Source organism: Patella vulgata, chromosome 7, assembly GCF_932274485.2.
Source record: "Patella vulgata chromosome 7, xgPatVulg1.2, whole genome shotgun sequence".
In the NCBI taxonomy this organism is placed as follows: Eukaryota; Metazoa; Mollusca; class Gastropoda; family Patellidae; genus Patella; species Patella vulgata.
Window position 1 is genome coordinate 40249995 of NC_065885.2, and position 19900 is coordinate 40269894.

Sequence of the window (19900 nt, forward strand, 5' to 3'; positions counted from 1 at the left end):
ATTTTTAGATTCACTCTGTAGATATAGAAAATACTACATGTAAATATAATATCTTTAGATTCACTCTATAGATGTAGAAAATACTACATGTAAATATATTATCTTTAGATTCACTCTGTAGATATAGAAAATACATGTAATTATAGTATCTTTAAATTCACTCTATGGCTATAGAAAATACTACTATCCTAATCCTAGTCAATTAAAAAAAACCATACTGTTGTATGTGGACACGATGAACTATTAGAATTTATTACATAATGTTTGTAAAATGATCATTATTTATTATATTTGTATATTTATAGGTTAGATCCAGATGGTCTGGATCTATTATCAAAATTTTTAAAGGTAAGCTTTCACATTATTATTCATTTACCTTTGATTTACTAAAATGATAATCATTGGTGTTAAACAGACATTATGCAAGAGCTAAATCTGCCTATTGCAGGTCTTTGTTTAGGCCTGAAATGTTATCTAAATTATTAATTAACTTATCTAGACCTTAATCAACTCTCGATATCATTGCTAACCTGCGATGTTTATTGGATTAGGTTCCGATTTGCTGTTCAACTTCCATTCATGATTTAATCATGAAATGGATAATCAAGACTATCGTACCGACTTTAGTAATAATGATCAAGGCTAGGCTGAAAATTCAATCGCTAAAATATTGGTTCAGAGTGGATCAATTTGATTGAAATTTTCAGTAAATTCCCTTTACATTATCTAGTTTTTATACGCCCACATTGAAATGTGGTCGTATATTGTCGTCACTGTCCGTCCATTGTCCAGAATTGCTTGCGTACGCTCTAGAGGCTAAAGTTAATATACAGTGTTTAAGGCCATGAGTTTATATCCAATTGACTTTAAATTTATACACAGTGTTTAAGGTCATGAGGCAAAGAAGCCTATTGATTTTCAGCGATTTCCGATAATTACTGCCAGAGTTATGGCCCTTGATCACTTCAAAAAATCTTGTAAATGCTCTGGAGGCCAAAGTTAATATCCGATTGACTTTAAATTTATACACAGTGTTTAAGGTCATGAGGCGAAGAAGCCTATTGATTTTCAGCGATTTCCAATAATGACTGCCAGAGTTATGGCCCTTGATCACTTCAAAAAATCTTGTGGACGCTTTAGAGGCTAAAGTTAATATTTATACACAGTGTTTAATCTCATGAGAGGAAGAAGCCTATTGATTTTCAGCGATTTCAGATAATTACTGCCAGAGGTTTGGCCCTTGATCACTTTGAAAAATCTTGTGAATACTCTAGAGGCTAATTTTAATATCCGATTGACTTTAAATTTATACACAGTGTTTAAGGTCATGAGACGAAGAAGTCTATTTTTTTTCAGATTGACTTCAGATTGATACACAGAGTTTAAGATCTTGAGACGAACAAGTATATTGATTTTCAATGAGTTTTTATCACTTGAACAGCTAAATCCATGATATTAAAAGATTTGTATACTAAACATGGGGCAAAACTTTATAAAAACCAAACAAATTCTAATGGTTTTCTGATAATTACTTCATGAGTTGTTACTCTTAATCAGATTTTAATGTATTATAAATGTTTCATTACCGAAAAGGGGGTTGGATGGCTGAATGGTTAGCGTGCGCGCGCTGTATCATAAAGTCTGTCATTGAGTCGACTGGCGTGGTTTCGAATCCTCGGTTGTACGTGACAAGGAGTAGGGGCGCCTGTCCAACCTCGTGGGTTTTCTCCGGGTCCTCCGGTTTCCTCCCACTGCTAAAGACCCCTCTGAGCAAGCGAATTATTGAAATAAAATTAAACCATATGTTAGTCTCGAAATGACCTAGTTTGTGTCGAGTGGACGTTAAACCCCATTTCTCTCTCTCTCTCTCTCATTACCGAAAAAAGTAAAAATATGCGACAACACTTGTTGACTGCCCGGACTATTTAGCTGCTGTGGGCGTATGTTTCGTTGCCTGGCAACCTATCTTTAATTATTATAGTGAGAACTGCCAGCTCCTTATCTAATCTAACATAATGTATCTTTGATAAAATGTGACCTTTTCTTTTCAATTGCCCACTTGCGAACACTGGTACATGCCAGTCATAAAAAGGAATCATATTTGATTAAATTTATTACATAATATGTTAACTTAATAAAATAGAATATTTGATCTTTTATTATAGTATGCAGCTCGGGCCAGAATGTCGGCAGCATCAGGCATGAATCATTCTTTCTTCAATTCATTTGGGTCCACAATTCACCGCATACCAGATAGTAAGTAAAAACATTTAAGCAGTATTAAACAAATAGTGAAAAGTCATTATGAATAATATTCCCATTTGGGACAAACCTGTCTTCAAATTGAACTGAATTAATAGAAAGTGTTAAATCGTACTTAATGACTCAGCTTTTAAACAAAGGATTATATAATATTTGTCCCCCGCCTTTCGAAGAAAGCAGGAGACTATTAAAATGGGTTCGTCTGTCTGTCTTTCTGTCTGTCTGCCCGTCACACTTTTTGGGACACAATAATTCTCCTTCTAATTGAGCTAGAGTGTTCACTCTTGGCGTAAGTGTTTATTAGGTGAATGCCTTGATGGATTTCGAAGATGAGAATTTTCTGCTTAGGGTAAGCAGTGATAAGCAATTTGATTGGTTGATGCTTTGGGACACGATAACATTAGTTCTAATTAAGTGAGAGTGAGGACACTTGGTGTATAGTTTTATCATATCAATACCTCCACTAAGTGAGCATTTTCTGCTCAAGGTAAGCAGAGTGATAAGCAATTTGTTTAGTTGATACTTTGGAACACAGTAACTCTCCTTCTGATTGAAGTAGAATGTTCAAACTTGGTGTAGGCATTCATATGGGGAATGCCTTGATGGAGTTCGATGATAAACATTGTCTGCTTACGGTAAGCAAAGATAAGCAATCTGATTGATTGATGCTTTGGGGCACGATAACTTTGGTTTTAATTAAGTGAGAGTGATGAAACTCTGAGTATAGATTTATTATATCATTACCTTGACTAAATTCGATGATGAGAATTTTCTGTTTAGGCTAAGGAGCGATAAGCAATTTGATTGGTCAAAACTTTGGAACAGAACAACTCTGCTTTTAATCAAGGTAGAATGTTTAAACTTGATGTAGATGTTCATTAGGTGAATGTCTTGACTGAGTTCAATTATTAACATTTTGAGCTAAAGCTAAGCACAGCTAAGAAATTTTATTGGTTGATGCTTTGGGACAAGATAACTTTGATTCTATCTGATAGAGAGTGATGAAACTTAGTGTATAGTTGATAATCAGTTTGATTGCTTGATACTTTTGAAAAAAATTAATTAATATGCGTCATCTATTTATATTGGGATTTCGGCGGGGGACATCAGCCTCAGTGTTGGCTTGTTACATTTTAATTGTAAAAGGACAATAAATGATGTAAGAAATCTTAGTGGTAGACTTGAAGTAAATTCTTCCGTTTATTTTCAGCTGTCTCAATATTTACTATACCAGGAATATCATTACATAGAGATCCTGGTATAAGATCATCTTCTGTAGCAGCTACAGGTATACACTCTTATATCTTTCATCTCAGTTATTTCTCTAATGAAGAAAATAAATGTAATTAAGTTTGAATTATAAGTTTATCATATTTAAAATAACATTAGACTCTCCTAATTACTTATCTCAGCATTAACCTGCGTTTTTAGCTTGTGAACCCTATAGGGGTCATAATGTTTATCCGATTTAAAAAAACGTATTATTATATCACCGTTACACCCTAAGGACGACTGAATTCGAATTTCGTGAAAATCGGCCCAAAACTGACAGACAAAATGGCCGCCCCTCGTTCTCCAATAGTGTAAAAATATGGTATATCAAGGTTGTGGACCCTATAGAGGTCACAATTTTTATCCAATTTTGTTGAAACTTGAAATGTAAGTTTATAACTCACAGATCTCGGTTGTGTTTGATATTCGCGCATATCGGACCGTAACTTCCGGAATTATGACCCCTGATTGTACGAAAAATCGCGTTTTTATCTGATTTAAAAAAACGTATTATTATATCACCGTTACACCCTAAGGATTGCTGAGTTTGAATTTTGTGAAAATCAGCCCAAAATTGACTGACAAAATGGCCACTGTTCGTTCTCAAATAGCGTAAAAGTATGGTATATCAAGGTTGTGGACACTATAGAGGTCACAATTTTTATCCAATTTTATTGAAACTTGAAATGTAAGTTTATAACCCAAAGATTCCGGCTCCTTTTGATATTTGCGCATACCGGACCGTAACTTCCTGAATTATGGCCCCTGATTGTACGAAAAATCGCGTTTTTAGCTTGTGGACCCTATAGAGGTTATAATTTTTATCAGATTTAAAAAACGTATTATTATATCACCGTTACACCGTTCTTTCTCAAATAGCGTAAAAATATGGTATATCAAGGTTGTGGACCCTATAGAGGTCACAATTTTTATCCGATTTTGTTGAAACTTGAAATGTAAGTTTATAACCCAAAGATCTCGGTTCCTTTCGATTTTCACGCATATCGAATTGTTATTACCTGAATTATGGCCCTTGATTGTAGGAAAAATCACTTTCTTGTTAGCTTGTTCTCTATCCATCTCTCGAAAATGTGGGCGTATCCTGCCTGGCAGCCGCTGGTTATATGCCCACATGGAAAATGTGGTCGTATATTGCTGTCCGTCGTTCCGTCGGTCCATCGTCCACAATTTCTTGTGAACACTCTACAGACTACATATGATCTGATTGTTTTGAAATTGATATATGTTGTTTGCATTAGTGAGATGAAGAAGCCTATTTAATTTCAATAACTTCCGTTAATTTCTTCTGGAGTTATGGCCCTTGCATCATTTAAATTAGTAAAACAAAGAAGCCTATTGAATTTCAGCAATTTCCATTAATTACATCTAGAGTCATGGCCCTTGTTTCACTTTGTTGAATCTTGTGAACGCTCTAATGACAACAGTTATCATCCGATCTGTTTAAATGCATCATTTAAATTAGTGAAACGAAGAAACCTATTGAATTTCAGTAATTTCCGTTAATTATGCTGTGAGTTATGGCCCTTGTTTCACTTTGTTGTACCTTGTAAATGCTCTAACAACAAAAGTTATTATCCGATCTGTATGAAATTTATATGTATCATTTAAATTAGTAAAACGAACAAGCCTATTGAGTTTCAGCAAATTTCCGTTAATTACTTCTAGAGTTATGGCCCTTCTTTAACTTTGTTGAATCTTGTGAACGCTTTAACAACAAAAGTTATCACCTAATCTGTATGAAATTCATATGTATCATTTAATTTAGTGAAATGAAGACGCCTATTGAATGTCAGCAATTTCCGCCAATTATGTCTAGAGTTATGGCTCTTGATTTACTTTGTTGAACTTTGTGAACGTTCGAACGACAAAAGTTATCATCCAATCTGTATGAAATTTATATGCATCATTTGAATTAGTAAAACGAAAAAGCCTGTCGAATACGAACAATTTCTGTAGGCTACTTCCAGAGTTACGGCCCTTGTTTTACTTTTTAGAACCTTGTGAACCCTCAAACGACGAAAATTATAATGTCATATGTATGAAATTTTATATTAAATTCCCCTAATTACCTACAAAAGAATAATCTGTGACAACCCTTGTCGACTGCTCGGACGATTTAGCTGCTGTCGGCGTATGTTTTGTTGCCTGGCAACCTATCTTTATGAGAGGTAACCAGTGTATGTTAATAACAGGCTAATTGCCTACACGTGAACATAAACAGTTCATATGGGCATTGCCTACACATGAACATAAACAGTTCATATGGGCGGCTTATCTGACGGCCCCATTTCACTCGCAAAGAAATACACTGTCAAAAGTGAAAATGGACATTTTTGTTTTTTGTCTTAATAATGAGTAATTGCTCCACCAATCCTCAAACATTCAGCAATTCGTCGTGGCATGCTCCTAATCAACCGTCCAATCACGATTTGGGGCAATCTGACCCATTCCTCTTGCAGTGTTGTCGCTTGACGTTGACTTCGACGAACACGTCTCCCGATCAAATTAAACGTTACACATTAAAGCAAAGATACGCTAAACAGTAAATCTTATGCAAGAACCGATAGGAAAGCAAACATGGATAGGATAAACCAGCAAGCGGCAGTTCTCATCAACCCTTCCTTGAAGTGTCAAATTTGACAATGAACCCTCTCACGTGTATGGTGCTATCGCGTGTCGCATGTGAAGCTCGGTGGTTCTGTTGGGGCGATAAGTTCTTCATCTGTGAACATACTCTCAAAGCATGTCAAGTGTCCATGACTATTTATCATAGGATAACCTGCATATTTGCATTTCAATACACCCTACTTTTTTTGAAGAGTATATAAGTAGTAACTGGTGTCATTCAAGAGTTAGGGTATGCTTACCCTTTCTAAAACACCTGACACCACTTGAACAAATTATATCATAGTTAGATTAAGAACGTTTTTAGTAATTACTTGTTTGTCTTGTCTTGTTACAAGCAAATAGTAGTGTCTGTTGAAATTCCTACACATACAGCTCCAAATTGCCAACATATTTATTAGCAGTGAAGTTTAAAGGACCTAATTGCTAATATTTTGGACCTAGAAATTGGCACAAATGGGTCGCAACACATATAATAATGTAATATGAATTTATATAAACTGTTTTACATTCAATCGTGTCCGTTTTACTGTGAATTGTCATCAGTTATGTTCGGCGAAATACGCCAGAAGTCTCAACCGCAAGTCAGTTTCTAGCGCCTGGTTATTCCAGTCAACACCAATATTATTTATTGTGCATGCTCTCCAAATAAGAACATGATATCACTGTTTGACATGATTTGTTTAATATGTCTAGCCTCATTCTTTGAGCACCTTGTTACAAATGGCGCTGAAATGCATTATGGTACACGATTCGTGTACCAATGGTAAAATGTTTTTTTTGTGTTAAATATTGGATATCAGAAGCCCATCTTTTCCAGGTAAGATCACAACACCAATGCTGATTTAAATTGCAAAAAAAATAGTGTTTTCAATGTTGAAGATTTTGGATGATATGGAGTTACGGACTTAGCTACTTTAAGTTTATGCTCATATTTAAACCATAATGTATGGTATATTTTATTTTTCAGGCAATAGACGAAGACAAAGTATGTTGTTTTAAAGACAGTTTGATTTTAGTGTATAAAAGACACAGTGATATAAACATAACAATCTGTAGTTGTTAGTTTATTAAAGAGAGGTCATCCTGATCCATTTAGTTAATATGGCTACGGACAAAGAGCATAAACAACACAAGATCACATCACATACTTTATTCTTGATGGACAGTGACATCTTCATTATTTAATAAACTAGAATAATTTACTTAGCTGGACTAGATAGTGCTGGGAAAATGTGATAAACTAACACTAAATTTTACATGTATATCAAGAAATAGTTGACTTGTTATACTAGTAGTTTAATGTTGTAGTCAATTCAGCTCATAATTATATACCCGATAGACACATATATATATATCTTAACTCACATGGCACAGGATTTTTCTTGTTATACGACAACATTTTCATGTGGACGTATATTGGTGTCGCCCCTGTCCGTCCATCTGTCCACAATTGTTTGTGAACACTCTAGAGGTCACAATTTTTATCCGATTTCAATGAAACTTGAAATATAGGTTTATCACTCTAAGATCTTGGTTCCTTTCGATATTGGCATGTATCGGACCATAACTTCCTGAATTATGGCCCCTGATTGTACGAAAAATCGTGTTATTGGCTTGTGGACCCTATAGAGGTCATAATTTTTATCCGATTTAAAAAAACATTTTAGTATATCACCGTTACACCCTAAGGATGGCTGAGTAGAATTTCGTGAAAATCGGACCAAAACTGACTGACAAAATGGCCGCCCATCATTTTCAAATAGCATAAAAATATGGGATATCAAAGTTGAGGACCCTATAGAGGTCACAATTTTTATCCGATTTTGTTGAAACTTGAAATGTAAGTTTATAACCCAAAGATCTCAGTTCCTTTTGATATTCGTGCATATCATACCATAACTTCCTGAATTATGGCCCCTGATTGTACGAAAAATCACGTTTTTAGCTTGTGGAACCTATAGAGGTCATAATTTTTAGTATATAACCGTTACACACTAAGGATGGTTGAATTCGAGTTTGAATTTCGTAAAAATTGGACCAAAACTGGCAAACAAAATGTCCGCCCCTCGTTCTCAAATAGCGTAAAAATATGGTATATCAAGGTTGTGAACCATATAGAGGTCACAATTTTTATCCGATTTTGTTGAAACTTGAAATGTAAGTTTATAACCCGAAGATCTCAGTTCTTTTCGATATTTGCGCATATCAAACTGTATCTTCCTGAATTATGGCCCCTGATTGTATGCAAAATCGCGTTTTTAGCTTGTGGACCCTATAGAGGTCATAATTTTTATCCGATTTAAAAAAACATTTTAATATATAACCGTTGTACCCTAAGAATGGTTGAGTTCTATTTTCGTGAAAATCAGCCCAAAACTGACAGACAGAATGGCCGCCCCTCGTTCTCAAATAGCATATAAATATGGTATATCAAGGTTGTGGACCCTCTTGAGGTCACAATTTTCTTCTGATTTTGATGAAACTCGAAATGTAAGTTTATAATCCTAAGATCTCTGTTCCTTTCGATATTCGTGCATATCGAATCATAACTTCCTGAATTGTACGAAGAATCACGTTTTTTGCTTGAGTTCCCTACAGAGGTCACAATTTTTATCTGATTTAAAAAAAATGTGTAAATAATTGCGGATACCCGTACTTAACTTCCTAGATTATGGCCCCCTGATTGTTCGAAAAATGGCATTTTTAGCTTGCAGATTCTCTAGAGGTCACAATTTTTTTTTCCGATTTGAAAAACTGTGTAAATATTTCACTATTCCACCATAAGGAAGGTTGAATTCGAATTTCGGGAAAATCAAAATAAAACTGCCCAACAAAATGGCCGCTCTTTGTACGCAAATTGTGTAAAACTATGCAATACGAAGGTTGTCGACCCTCTAGAGGTCACAATTTTTATCTGATTCTGATGAAACTTAAAACATATCTTTATATCCCAAAGATCTCAGTCCCTTTTGATATTTGCGCATTTCAGGGATTATTGCCCCTGATTGTACAAAAATTCCTGTTTGTTTTTAGCTTGTTCTCTATCCATCTCTTGCAAAATGTGGACGTATCCTGTCTGGCAGTTGCTGATTGCTCAAGTAATGGCACAGCCATCATAGAAGACACAACTGATTAGCCGAAGAGATATTACAAGTTTTCAGATCTCAACCAATCCGGTGGAACAGAAATTGGCGTTGTTTTACTCAGCAAATCATGTTTATGTGTTAACTGAAATCTTAAAACAACAAGTATGGTAGATCGATGATCACGCACTTGGTAACCTGTATATGTTTCTGCGTATCTCAGGCATTGTAACCTTATTAAGACAATCCTGGGATAGTGATGTAATTGATAGTGCAGAACAAAGAAGTGACTTATCATGATTTGTAAAGTCAGAAATTAGACTTTCTGAAGAGAATGTACAGAGTTTATTCAACCTCTCTTTAATATTTATTATATAGTACTGGTAGACAAGTTAAAACAAAGCAACATCATAGAATGGATAGAACTCTGATATCTCAGGTCTGTTCATCTGTTATGATATTTCATATGTGTATATAAGTAAAATAATATGTATATTTGATTCTAAACTACAATTATCATATTTATCAACAACATGGTAATTTGATACAACTGTAAAGGTTTTCAGTTTTGTAGAAACATTAATATAACAAGTCATTTTATATAGAAAATATTAATCAAGGTATATATTAATTTATTTTGTATTATACATCAAATAATCATTGAGTCCATTTTATAGAGCTAATATTTATGAAGAACGGCAACAGGCAATTATTATTGAAGATAGTTTGCAAGGCAACGAAACATATGCCCACAGCAGCTAAATTGTCCGAGCGGTCGACAAGGGTTGTCGCATATTTATTCCTTTGTAGGTAATTGGGGGCCTTTACAAGACAGTTCCATACAGATCAGATTATTTTCGTTTCACTAACTTAAATATTGCATATAAATTTCACAAAGACCGGATGTTAACTTTTGGCATTAGAGCGTTCACAAAGTTCAACAAAGTGAAACAAGGGCCATAACTCTAGACGTAATAAACAGAAATTATTGAAATTAAAAAGGCTTCTTCATCTCACTAATTTAAACAACATATATCATTATTAAAACAATTGGATGATAACTTTTGGCGTTAGAGCGTTCACAAAAAATTGTGGACGATGGAACGACCGACAAACGGACGGACGGGGGCGACGGCAATATACGTCCACATTTCAATGTGGGCGTATAAAAATTAATGACTGTCCAAAACTTTTGTTTCAAGTTTTGTAAAAAAAAAAATAAATAAAAAAGTGCCTCGTCATAATGGAAAACCTAAACTATGCTCATATCCATTTTTTCTAATCTGAAGAAAATAAAAATGATAGTCAGCAACAAATAATTTTGAGAAATTTGTTGGGACATGTAACAAACGAATATTTAATTCGAAGGTATTTACCAAACAATTCGTAATTAGGGAATCAAAATGAATCATACAAGGATATTTGATATTTTTAAAATTGAACTTAACTGGTACTACTACATGGGTTACAAAAAATGGCCAAAAGCATTTGATTGCTCTCATTATGTTACTAATAAATATGAGATATACCAAATTGTTTGATATGACTGACTGAATGTGTAAATTTGTAATTATTGTCATTGTTGTTATTACATGTATGGTTTAACTGAACAAGATGCTCGATGCATTACTTTATGTGTACATATATTATTTATGAGGGGGGAGGGAATCAACACATGTACATCAAGTGCTTTTAAAATACAGATTTACGCAGTAAGATTTCTGATAAATGTAACATATATGTTGATTTGATAACTGTTTAGCTTGTAAAATGTGTTCAACCTTATTGTCAAGTTTGAAGGGTAGAAGGTAATGACAGTGGCCCATATGGATATGGCCTTTCAGACGGATAGCTCTCAGTACACAGGTCCGGATTAGGTTTGGTCAAATGTTTATTGTGATTATATATAAAGTACCTATATGGAAGTAGATAAATATATATAAATAAACCTAAACCTTCTCATTTTATAACATAATAAAACAAATGCCACAAATAACAGTATGTTGATGAAACTGATCTTTTTGTCGTTATATATTATGACATTTTGTTCAACCTATTAAAACATTATTTATCATTAAGACCAAAATAATATTGGACCAAGAGAACAAAAGAAAAAAAATATTGTGTCCACATTTGCTGATGCGATATCGATTAAACAGATGTAAGAAAAGATGGTTAAAATTCTATTGTATTGTAAAAACATGTCATCGGTCAGCACTAAGTTTAAATAATGCAATACATGTAAAAATCGTAATATTTATTATCTATAATCATATCAACAAACATGTTCAAATGTAATAAGTCTACATTATAAAACATATCTATATTAAGGATTGTAACACACACCATTTTGTCTTAGAACATGTAACATTATTAAAGGAGAATGCTATAGTAAAAGGTTAATTTTATCATTTACGTAGTTCATTGTCTAACACATTTCAGAATTTTTTTTTTTTTTTAAATTCAGAACATTTTACCATTTCTAGCGAAGAAAAACCATTGCTGCAGTCGGATTAGGTCACGGGTCAGAGTACCTTGTCTTATCACAGTTTTTCGCTTCATTTATTGATGTTCACGCTTCATCAGCGAAAATATATCTGAGAAAAACTATTAATTCCAACAAGTTTACCCTAGCCATAGGGTAATACGGTATTATATGCCCTAATCTACTTTCTTTGTGCAACAAAGAAAAACAAGGGTCACGAAAAAATGTCTATCACACTCATTTACTTAGTAAAATCTGACGGACTTCCTACATCTAGGACTATCTATGATCGACTGCAAAATCATTGACATAGGCTGACACCTACTACTGATGCGGAAGACGCTTCGAAAAGGGGATATTAATTTACATTAGTAATTAGGCTACCTAGCTGTGTTGTTAACATTTCGTTCCTAATGCTACAATGGTTACATCAGTCATTTCTATTGCTAGATTTTGAAAGCGTGTCGGTTTCACCATAGAACTATGCACAGTTTTAACATAGAAAAATAACATAACTACTATATCTCGATCGACATAATAATATTATTAAAATAACTTTCGTAAGTAGATAACTCGAAATGTTCCAAACAAAGAGAATGAGAAGCATGTTTTGATGGAGACTAGCCCTTCTTGCCTCATTGACATAGCTCATTCGCTGTGTCCAGACCTTTCTGCGTGTTGCCTCACTTGGAAATTTGAAAAAAAAATGACACATGCTTCCTGTTTTATTGTTTGTGCTATTAGTACATCCCCAAGCGACGCAACTGACCATGTTTATGCTTCCAGTTATTCAAAATAACGGGATGCAGTGCTCAGTTTCAATTGCCATCTTTAGGGAAATTCACGTCTGTTGTCTCTGATGTCACTCACAGGGAAAATCAAAACAAGGCGGCAGATATGCATAAATGTCAATTCTGGGTTTTTTGGTATACTTTTCCTCTTTAAAAATATTCAGAATGACTTTTCCAATTTCACAGGGCTAAAAATATTCTAATATTAACATTATTTTTCATATTAAAACAACTTTTTGCGGTAGTATTCTCCTTTAAATCTCTACCTTTACTTACCAGTCTTACTGAAGAAAGATTTTGAATATTTTCTATGTGCTGATATGTACTTGATTTATACACAGAAATTTGTGAACAGATTTATTTTAATAATAATAATCAAATAACAATAAGGGTTCTCTTTGGCAAATGGTTAATAATATATATATTTAACTAGTATTTTTGTAATAATTTATAAATATAATTAAATGATAATAATTATAGTACATGTAGGTAATAATATGTAGATGTCTAATGTAATCAAGTATCTGAGAAAACCTGATTCCAATATGAAGTTTTCATTTAGTCATCTCAACCCTTAAGGGACAATTAGTGAATTGATCTTTTATTTTTAATGCTACATAAATATTGTAATGACTAGAAAGTTATAAATGAAGTTGAGAAGTATAGAAGTTAGAAGACTGTGATATAGGATAGTTGAACTGTTATAGTGTTATACTATGCTCTGTTCACAAATCAAAGTTAATAAATATACTGAGCGCCATGGAAAACGCATCACTTAATTTTTCTTATAACAAAATGATCCTGTAAACATATCTTATTTATTTTGCTACTTATTGTGAACAATATTCAAACGGGAACACATCAATAACAACACATTTGTACACTTATGGAAGTTTAATCTGTAATCAACGGTACAAAGTCAGAGGGGTAAAAACCAAAAGTACGACACAGATGTCAGTAGCGCGTGTGTCCTCCACGGGCTCTTACGCACGCTGTGCAGCGACGTCGCATGGAATTAACCGATGTTTGAAAGAAGGCCTGGGGCAATCTCATCCCAGACATGTTCTATCGGTGCCATGGCTGGCCAGTCCAAGACATTGATGTTGTTAGCAGCCAGGTCGTCCATACTAAAATGGGCGGTATGCGGACGTGCATTATCCTGTTTGAAGTGCTGAAGTTGTGGGTACGCTCGAAACATCGGAACAACAATTGGTTGCAAGACATCATCACGGTAGGCTACAGCATTAACGCGACCCCTGCAAATGTGTAGGGCGGTCCGGTGATGAAATGTGAAGCCTCACCACACCATTACACTTCCCCCACCCCATCGATTCGTTTTGAAGACACAGCAGTCTGCAAGACGTTCCCCAAGATGTCTCCACACATGTTGACGGCCATCAGCGTGATGAAGATGAAAGTAACTCTCATCACTGAAGAGCCAACTTTGCCAGTCTACTCTTCTCCATGTCTGGTGTCCTTGAGCCCATATCAAACGCCGCTGACGGTGATGATCCCTGAGGATAGCTCCAACATAAGTTCGTCGTGCATGGAGTCCTACTTCTCTTAGACAACGTCTTACGGTGTTGGCACTTACTGGTCCTTGTCTTCCAACGGCTGCTGCACCTGTTCGAGGCACTGGGCAAAATCTGTCACGCAGATGAGTGACCCGGATGTAGCAGTCTTGAGCCTGGGTTGTAATGCGTTGTGGACCAGGACGTTGACGGTCACGTGTTGATCCAGTAACTCGAACACGTTCCACCAACCTTACAATAGTGGACTGATGACAATTGAAGTGTCTGGCAATAGCATGTGTAGACTTGCCAGCCTGGCACATTCCCATGGCTTCATTCCGTTGATTTTCAGTAAGTCTCGGCATCTCTAGCTCAATTCCTTCACGCGTCCAACAACAAATTACGACAGATTGACTTTTCAAAGTTCATGTACTGCACATTAAGTTGAAAACATGCTTTTAAAGGGCTCACACACAATGCTGCACGTGAATATTGGGTTTTTCATGTGCATCTCGTGCAATTTTTTTTTGTGCACACGGGCACATTGTGTGAAACAATAGTTCATAGTATTGCATAATATTATACATACAAAACCACCTAGTAATCAAATATTTGGGAAAAAAAGTGATGCGTTTTCCATGGCGCTCAGTATATGTAAACTATCTACCGGTAACATTTCCGTTCTGGGGCTTAATTTTAAATAACTTGCAAAACTGCAGAGGCTATTGAGTTATTGGTTCCATAGACTTAGAGAATAAAGCCCTTGTATTACTCTGAGTAATATTTTTCTGTTGCCTTATATTTGCTCTAAGTGGTTGGCAAAGATGTACTTAAGTGGCTAAAATAAAAATGTCACAACTATTCTGAGATGAAAATTGAATTACTATGTGTATATTATTCTATATTAATCAGAGTAATAATCTATTGGAAAAATTAATAGATCTGATATTTCACAACTTTTTTGTATACACAGATTGTTTATTATGTATACTATAAATATTTATTATGAAAAAAATATTTTCATATAAATGGCAAGTTGTTTTATGTAAAGAAAGAAAAAATGCAGAAATCTACACAATATTGTTGCATCATTGTTTTTGTGTGTATAAACTGTATGTCCAGCAATAGTAAACCTATTTTATTTTGATCAAAATATAATTGTAAATACTGTGTGTTTTGTACAATTGTCATTTTGTTTACAATAATCATGTGTTCTGTTCTGTCATTCAATATGAATTCTGCCTATAAAAAAAAATCATAAGCTGCTTTAATGTGTATCTTGACAAACTGTTTAGAAACTATGGTTTAGATTTTAATATATAATTAGTGGAAGCTAGGAATTGTATTCTTACAGCTTTTCATTTTTCAAAAGTAATTACAACGATGACATTTATTAATGATCAATTAGAAATAACTGCGATGAATATACATGTGATTACAATTTTTTTTAATATAAAAAAATAGCTGTTTAAAGTTACCATTAATTATTGTTCAGGTTGCTTTTTTATTAGTCATTTTTGTAAAGACATAATTATATAAAAAATCATCACTTTGAAAGTGTTGTGAAATCTGGGTGCTTTGTAAAAAATGTAAACATGAAAATAATATTCATTTAAGAAATGATCTTTAATGCTATTAAATGATGGTGTTAAATTAATAAAGAGTAATGTTGTGTTTGTCAGCTTTCCACAGTCTGATTATTGTGTCGCAAATAGGGTTAACAGCAGGGTTGCTGCTACCATTTGGCCAACTAGTAGTCAGATGCTTTTTATACGCCCATATTGAAATGTGGTCATATATGGTGATAACCCCAAACATGGTCCATAATTGCTAGAGAGCGTCTACAAGATTTTTCAAAGTAATCATGGGCCATAACTCTGGCAGTAATTATCGGAAATTCTTGAAAATCAATAGGCTCCTTTGTCTCATGACCTTAAACACCATGTATCAATTTAAAGTCAATCGGATATTAACTTTAGTCTCTAGAGCGTTAACAAGATTTTTCAAAGTGATCAAGGGCCATAACTCTAGCTGTAATAGGCTTCTTCGTCTCATGACTTTAAACACTGTGTATAAATTTAAAGTCAATCGGATATTAACTTTGACCTCTAGAGCGTCCACAAGATTTTTTGTAGTGATCAAGGGCCATAACTCAGGCAGTAATTATCGAGAATCGTTGAAAATCAATAGGTTTCTTTGTCTCATGACCTAAAACACTGTGTATAAATTTTAAGTCAATCGGATATTAACTTTGACCTTTAGAGCGTCCACAAGATTTTTTGAAGTGATCAAGGGCCATAACTCAGGCAGTAATTATCGAGAATCGTTGAAAATCAATAGGCTTTTTTGTCTCATGACCTAAAACACTGTGTATAAATTTAAAGTCAATCGGATATTAACTTTGACCTTTAGAGCGTCCACAAGATTTTTTGAAGTGATTGAGGGCCATAACTCCGGCAGTAATTATCGAGAATCGCTGATATTCATAGGCTTCTTCGTCTCATGACTTTAAACATTGTGTATAAATTTAAAGTCAATCGGATATTAACAGACCGACGACGGACGGACGGGGGCGACCACACTATATGACCACATTTCAATGTGGGCGTATAAAAATTACAGAGAACATAAAGTAAGAAGCAAACTGACTGAAGAAGAAAAACAAGCTATCTACTGCCTTAAAGCAGATACAGATATTGTAATTGGCAATAGTGACAAGAGCGGTGGTATAATTATATGGAACAAACAGGATTATATTAAGGAATGTTTTAAACACCTCAACGACTTGAGCATGTATCAAGAAGTGCCCAGTGACAACTCGCACATGATTCATGAGAACCTCGAGAAAATAATTCTTAATTTGGCAATACCGATGAGAAAAAAGCTATTCTCCACTGGCCTAAACAGCGAACCCCACAATTTTACATCTTGGGTAAAATACATAAGACTAAGAATAAAGGTGAAATACCTCCAGGAAGTCATACTAATTCTCCCACAGCTAAAGCATCATATTGGCTTGATTGGAAATTGAAACCTACTGCACCGATGTCGTGAAAGACACCACTAATTTTCTTCAAAAACTCCAAAATATAAATATAAGTAATAATACCTACCTACTCACATTCAATGTTATTAGTCTATATCCGAATATTCCTATACCAGAAGGAATAGAAGCCCTAAAAGTAGCTTGTGAAGAAGGCAGTAATTTACAACCTAAAGAAATCGACGCCACCCTTAACTAGCTAATTTTATACTTACTAACAATGAATTTGAATTTAATGGAAAATTTTACCATCAAATCAGTGGAACTGCACTGAGGACCCTGTTCGCAGTTACGTATAGTAATATTTATATGACTTATTGGTTAAAAAAATATTGGAATCATTTACCTAATAGGCCGGATGAACACTTTTGATATCGATGATATATGGGCCATTTCTTCGTCTACCCTGGAAGAATGCCAAAATTTTCTAATAAACCTCAACCAACAGCACCCTAAAAACAAATTCACTATGAATATCAGTAATATTACTAATATCGAAGTCTCATTTTTAGATAAACAGCTAAGTCATCAATATCTTAAAAAAAAAAACTGTTATCCTCATCATATCTTCAATTCCATAGTTTACAGTGGGGCCATCCACATTAAGCGTATTTGCAGCAAACATAAATGGATCAGCTACCATTTAACTAAATCTAAAACCTACCTTAAACAATGCGGATATAAAACTAAAGTGATCAAAAAAGAATTTAACAAAGTCCATCATAAAAACAGAAATGAATTACTACAATATAAAATCAAAGATATTAATAAGAAGAAAGTTATACCATGGGTAACCACATATGACCCCTGTCAACCTAATTTACATACTTTAGCGCAAGATACCTCGATTTTAGAGACTAGCGCACGTACATCTAAACTGTTGGATAAATCAAAAATCATAATATCCCAGAAGAAATGTAAGACTATTGGTCAATTGATACAAGTGAATAGACTGAAAACACCTGAAGTGCCTGTAATTGACAGTGTTTTTTTATAGAGGATGCAAACCATGTAATAGACCTAAATGTAAAGCGTGTGCTACTGTTGAAACCACCAGTCACATTACCAGTATAGACTTAAAAAAATTTCATATTAAGGCTAATTGTTTAAATTGCCATAGTTCTAATGTAATATATTGTATAACTTGTGAGTTTTGTAAGAAACAGTATGTTGGCCAAACTATCACCCCCTTTAGTACCAAACTTAATGGGGGATCACGTGGCTAAGTGGGTAGGACGCTAGCTCGCTAGCCTGGAGGTTGGGTGTTCGATCCCTGCATTGGCCGAGAAAGTTCATCCAGATTTTCCGGCGTGGTTCTCCCTTGTCAGTGATGCAGGACGGAGGGGCTGACAAGGAAAGCTGTCTAGTCATTCGGATGGGACGAAAAACCGAGGTCCCGTGTACACATTGGCGTGTACGTAAAAGATCCCTTGGCAGTTGGAATTCGATATAAGAGTAGGCCGTAGTGCCGCTGTCCGGGCAAAATTTCCCTCATAGCACACTGTATGGCGTATGCCCGTCTTCATTAGCCCAGGTTAGGAGCAGAACAGTATGTCACTTATGTCACTTCCGGTGCCTCGTTACCCTTGAACATATATCACATTCGGTACCAATGAAACCGTTAAACAGATTTCCCTGTAAGCATTGCACACATGTTATGAAATGGACGCAGAATCAACCAAATCCAGCAATATCAATTCCATTTATACATTTGTTACCATGCGTTAGATATGTCAAAAATGTGATCCTGACAAAATTTATTACTAACTTACCACTAAGTTAGCTGACTATCTAATGGGAACTTAAAATGTGAAAAAAAAGTCTTAAACAGTGATCCTGAGAAAATTGGTTATTTCTCGACAAAGAAAGATGGTAGAAGCAATTTTTGGACATCTATATGATCATATTGATCCAATCTATATCTTCATTGGAATCAAATATTATAATGTTAAACGAATAATAAATATAACTCACTTCAAAAAATATTTGTTTTGAAGGCTAAAAATACAGTTTTTGCCAAAAGGACATTACTTCCGGTGATAATAAAAATGTTAAATTAGTTCCATGAAATCATAAATGGCACCAGGCATCACATGGTGAAAATTTTATGAAAATCAAATAATAATTGACATTTTTATAGACCAAAAACCTTGAAAAGTGACTTGTAGAAAATCGTCTATTTCTCTGCAACCGTAAAAGTTAGGAACCATTTTGTGGTATCTGTATGATCGTATTGGTTCATTTTATTTGTTGATTGCAATCAAATGTCACTAATTTAAAAACATTACAAATCAGACTCATTTGAATAAAATATCTGCTTTGAAGGCTATAAATATAGTTTTTGCCCATATGATGCCATTTCCGGTGACACTGAACATGTAAAATTGGATCCGCCCAGTCAAAAATGGCATTAGGCATCATATGGTGAAAAAAAAAGAAAATCGGATTACAATTAACTCTTTTACAGGCAAAATAACGTGAAAAGTGACTCATGCAAAATTGCCTATTTCTCGGCAACTGCTAATATTACAAACTAATTTTGACATAAATTGTCATCGTATGGATTAATCCTACAGGTTCGTGAAAGTTGTCAAGAAATATTTTAAAATATGAAAAATCTGAATGCATTTTAAATAGCTCATTTTTACATTTTTTTTCAGCTATAAATCAAAACGATGCAAATGCAAAACCAAAAAAAACAAAAAAACAAAGCAAGACATATTTTGCGTCTTTAGTATGAGCATTCATCTTGATCTATTAGATTTGTAAACATTAATATTTGCTTTTTAAAAGGCCTTTCAACA

At 34.4% G+C, this 19900-nt stretch overlaps 1 protein-coding gene across 3 annotated transcripts in view; it reads left to right on the plus strand.

Moving 5' to 3' along the window:
- LOC126828368 (cyclin-dependent kinase 17) overlaps positions 1-15753 on the plus strand; it is a 162691-nt gene extending 146938 nt beyond the window's left edge. For 2 of the 3 annotated variants that reach the window (XM_050558137.2, XM_056102553.1), the window contains 4 exons: positions 306-348; positions 2166-2256; positions 3473-3550; positions 7151-15752. In XM_050558137.2, the coding sequence (XP_050414094.1) occupies positions 306-348; positions 2166-2256; positions 3473-3550; positions 7151-7182 (244 nt within the window). In that variant the 3' untranslated portion in view covers positions 7183-15752. Of the gene's footprint in view, positions 1-305; positions 349-2165; positions 2257-3472; positions 3551-7150 lie in introns of all 3 variants that reach the window. The other variant, XM_050558136.2, reaches the window with a different exon arrangement.
- Positions 15754-19900: the final 4147 nt, after the last annotated feature.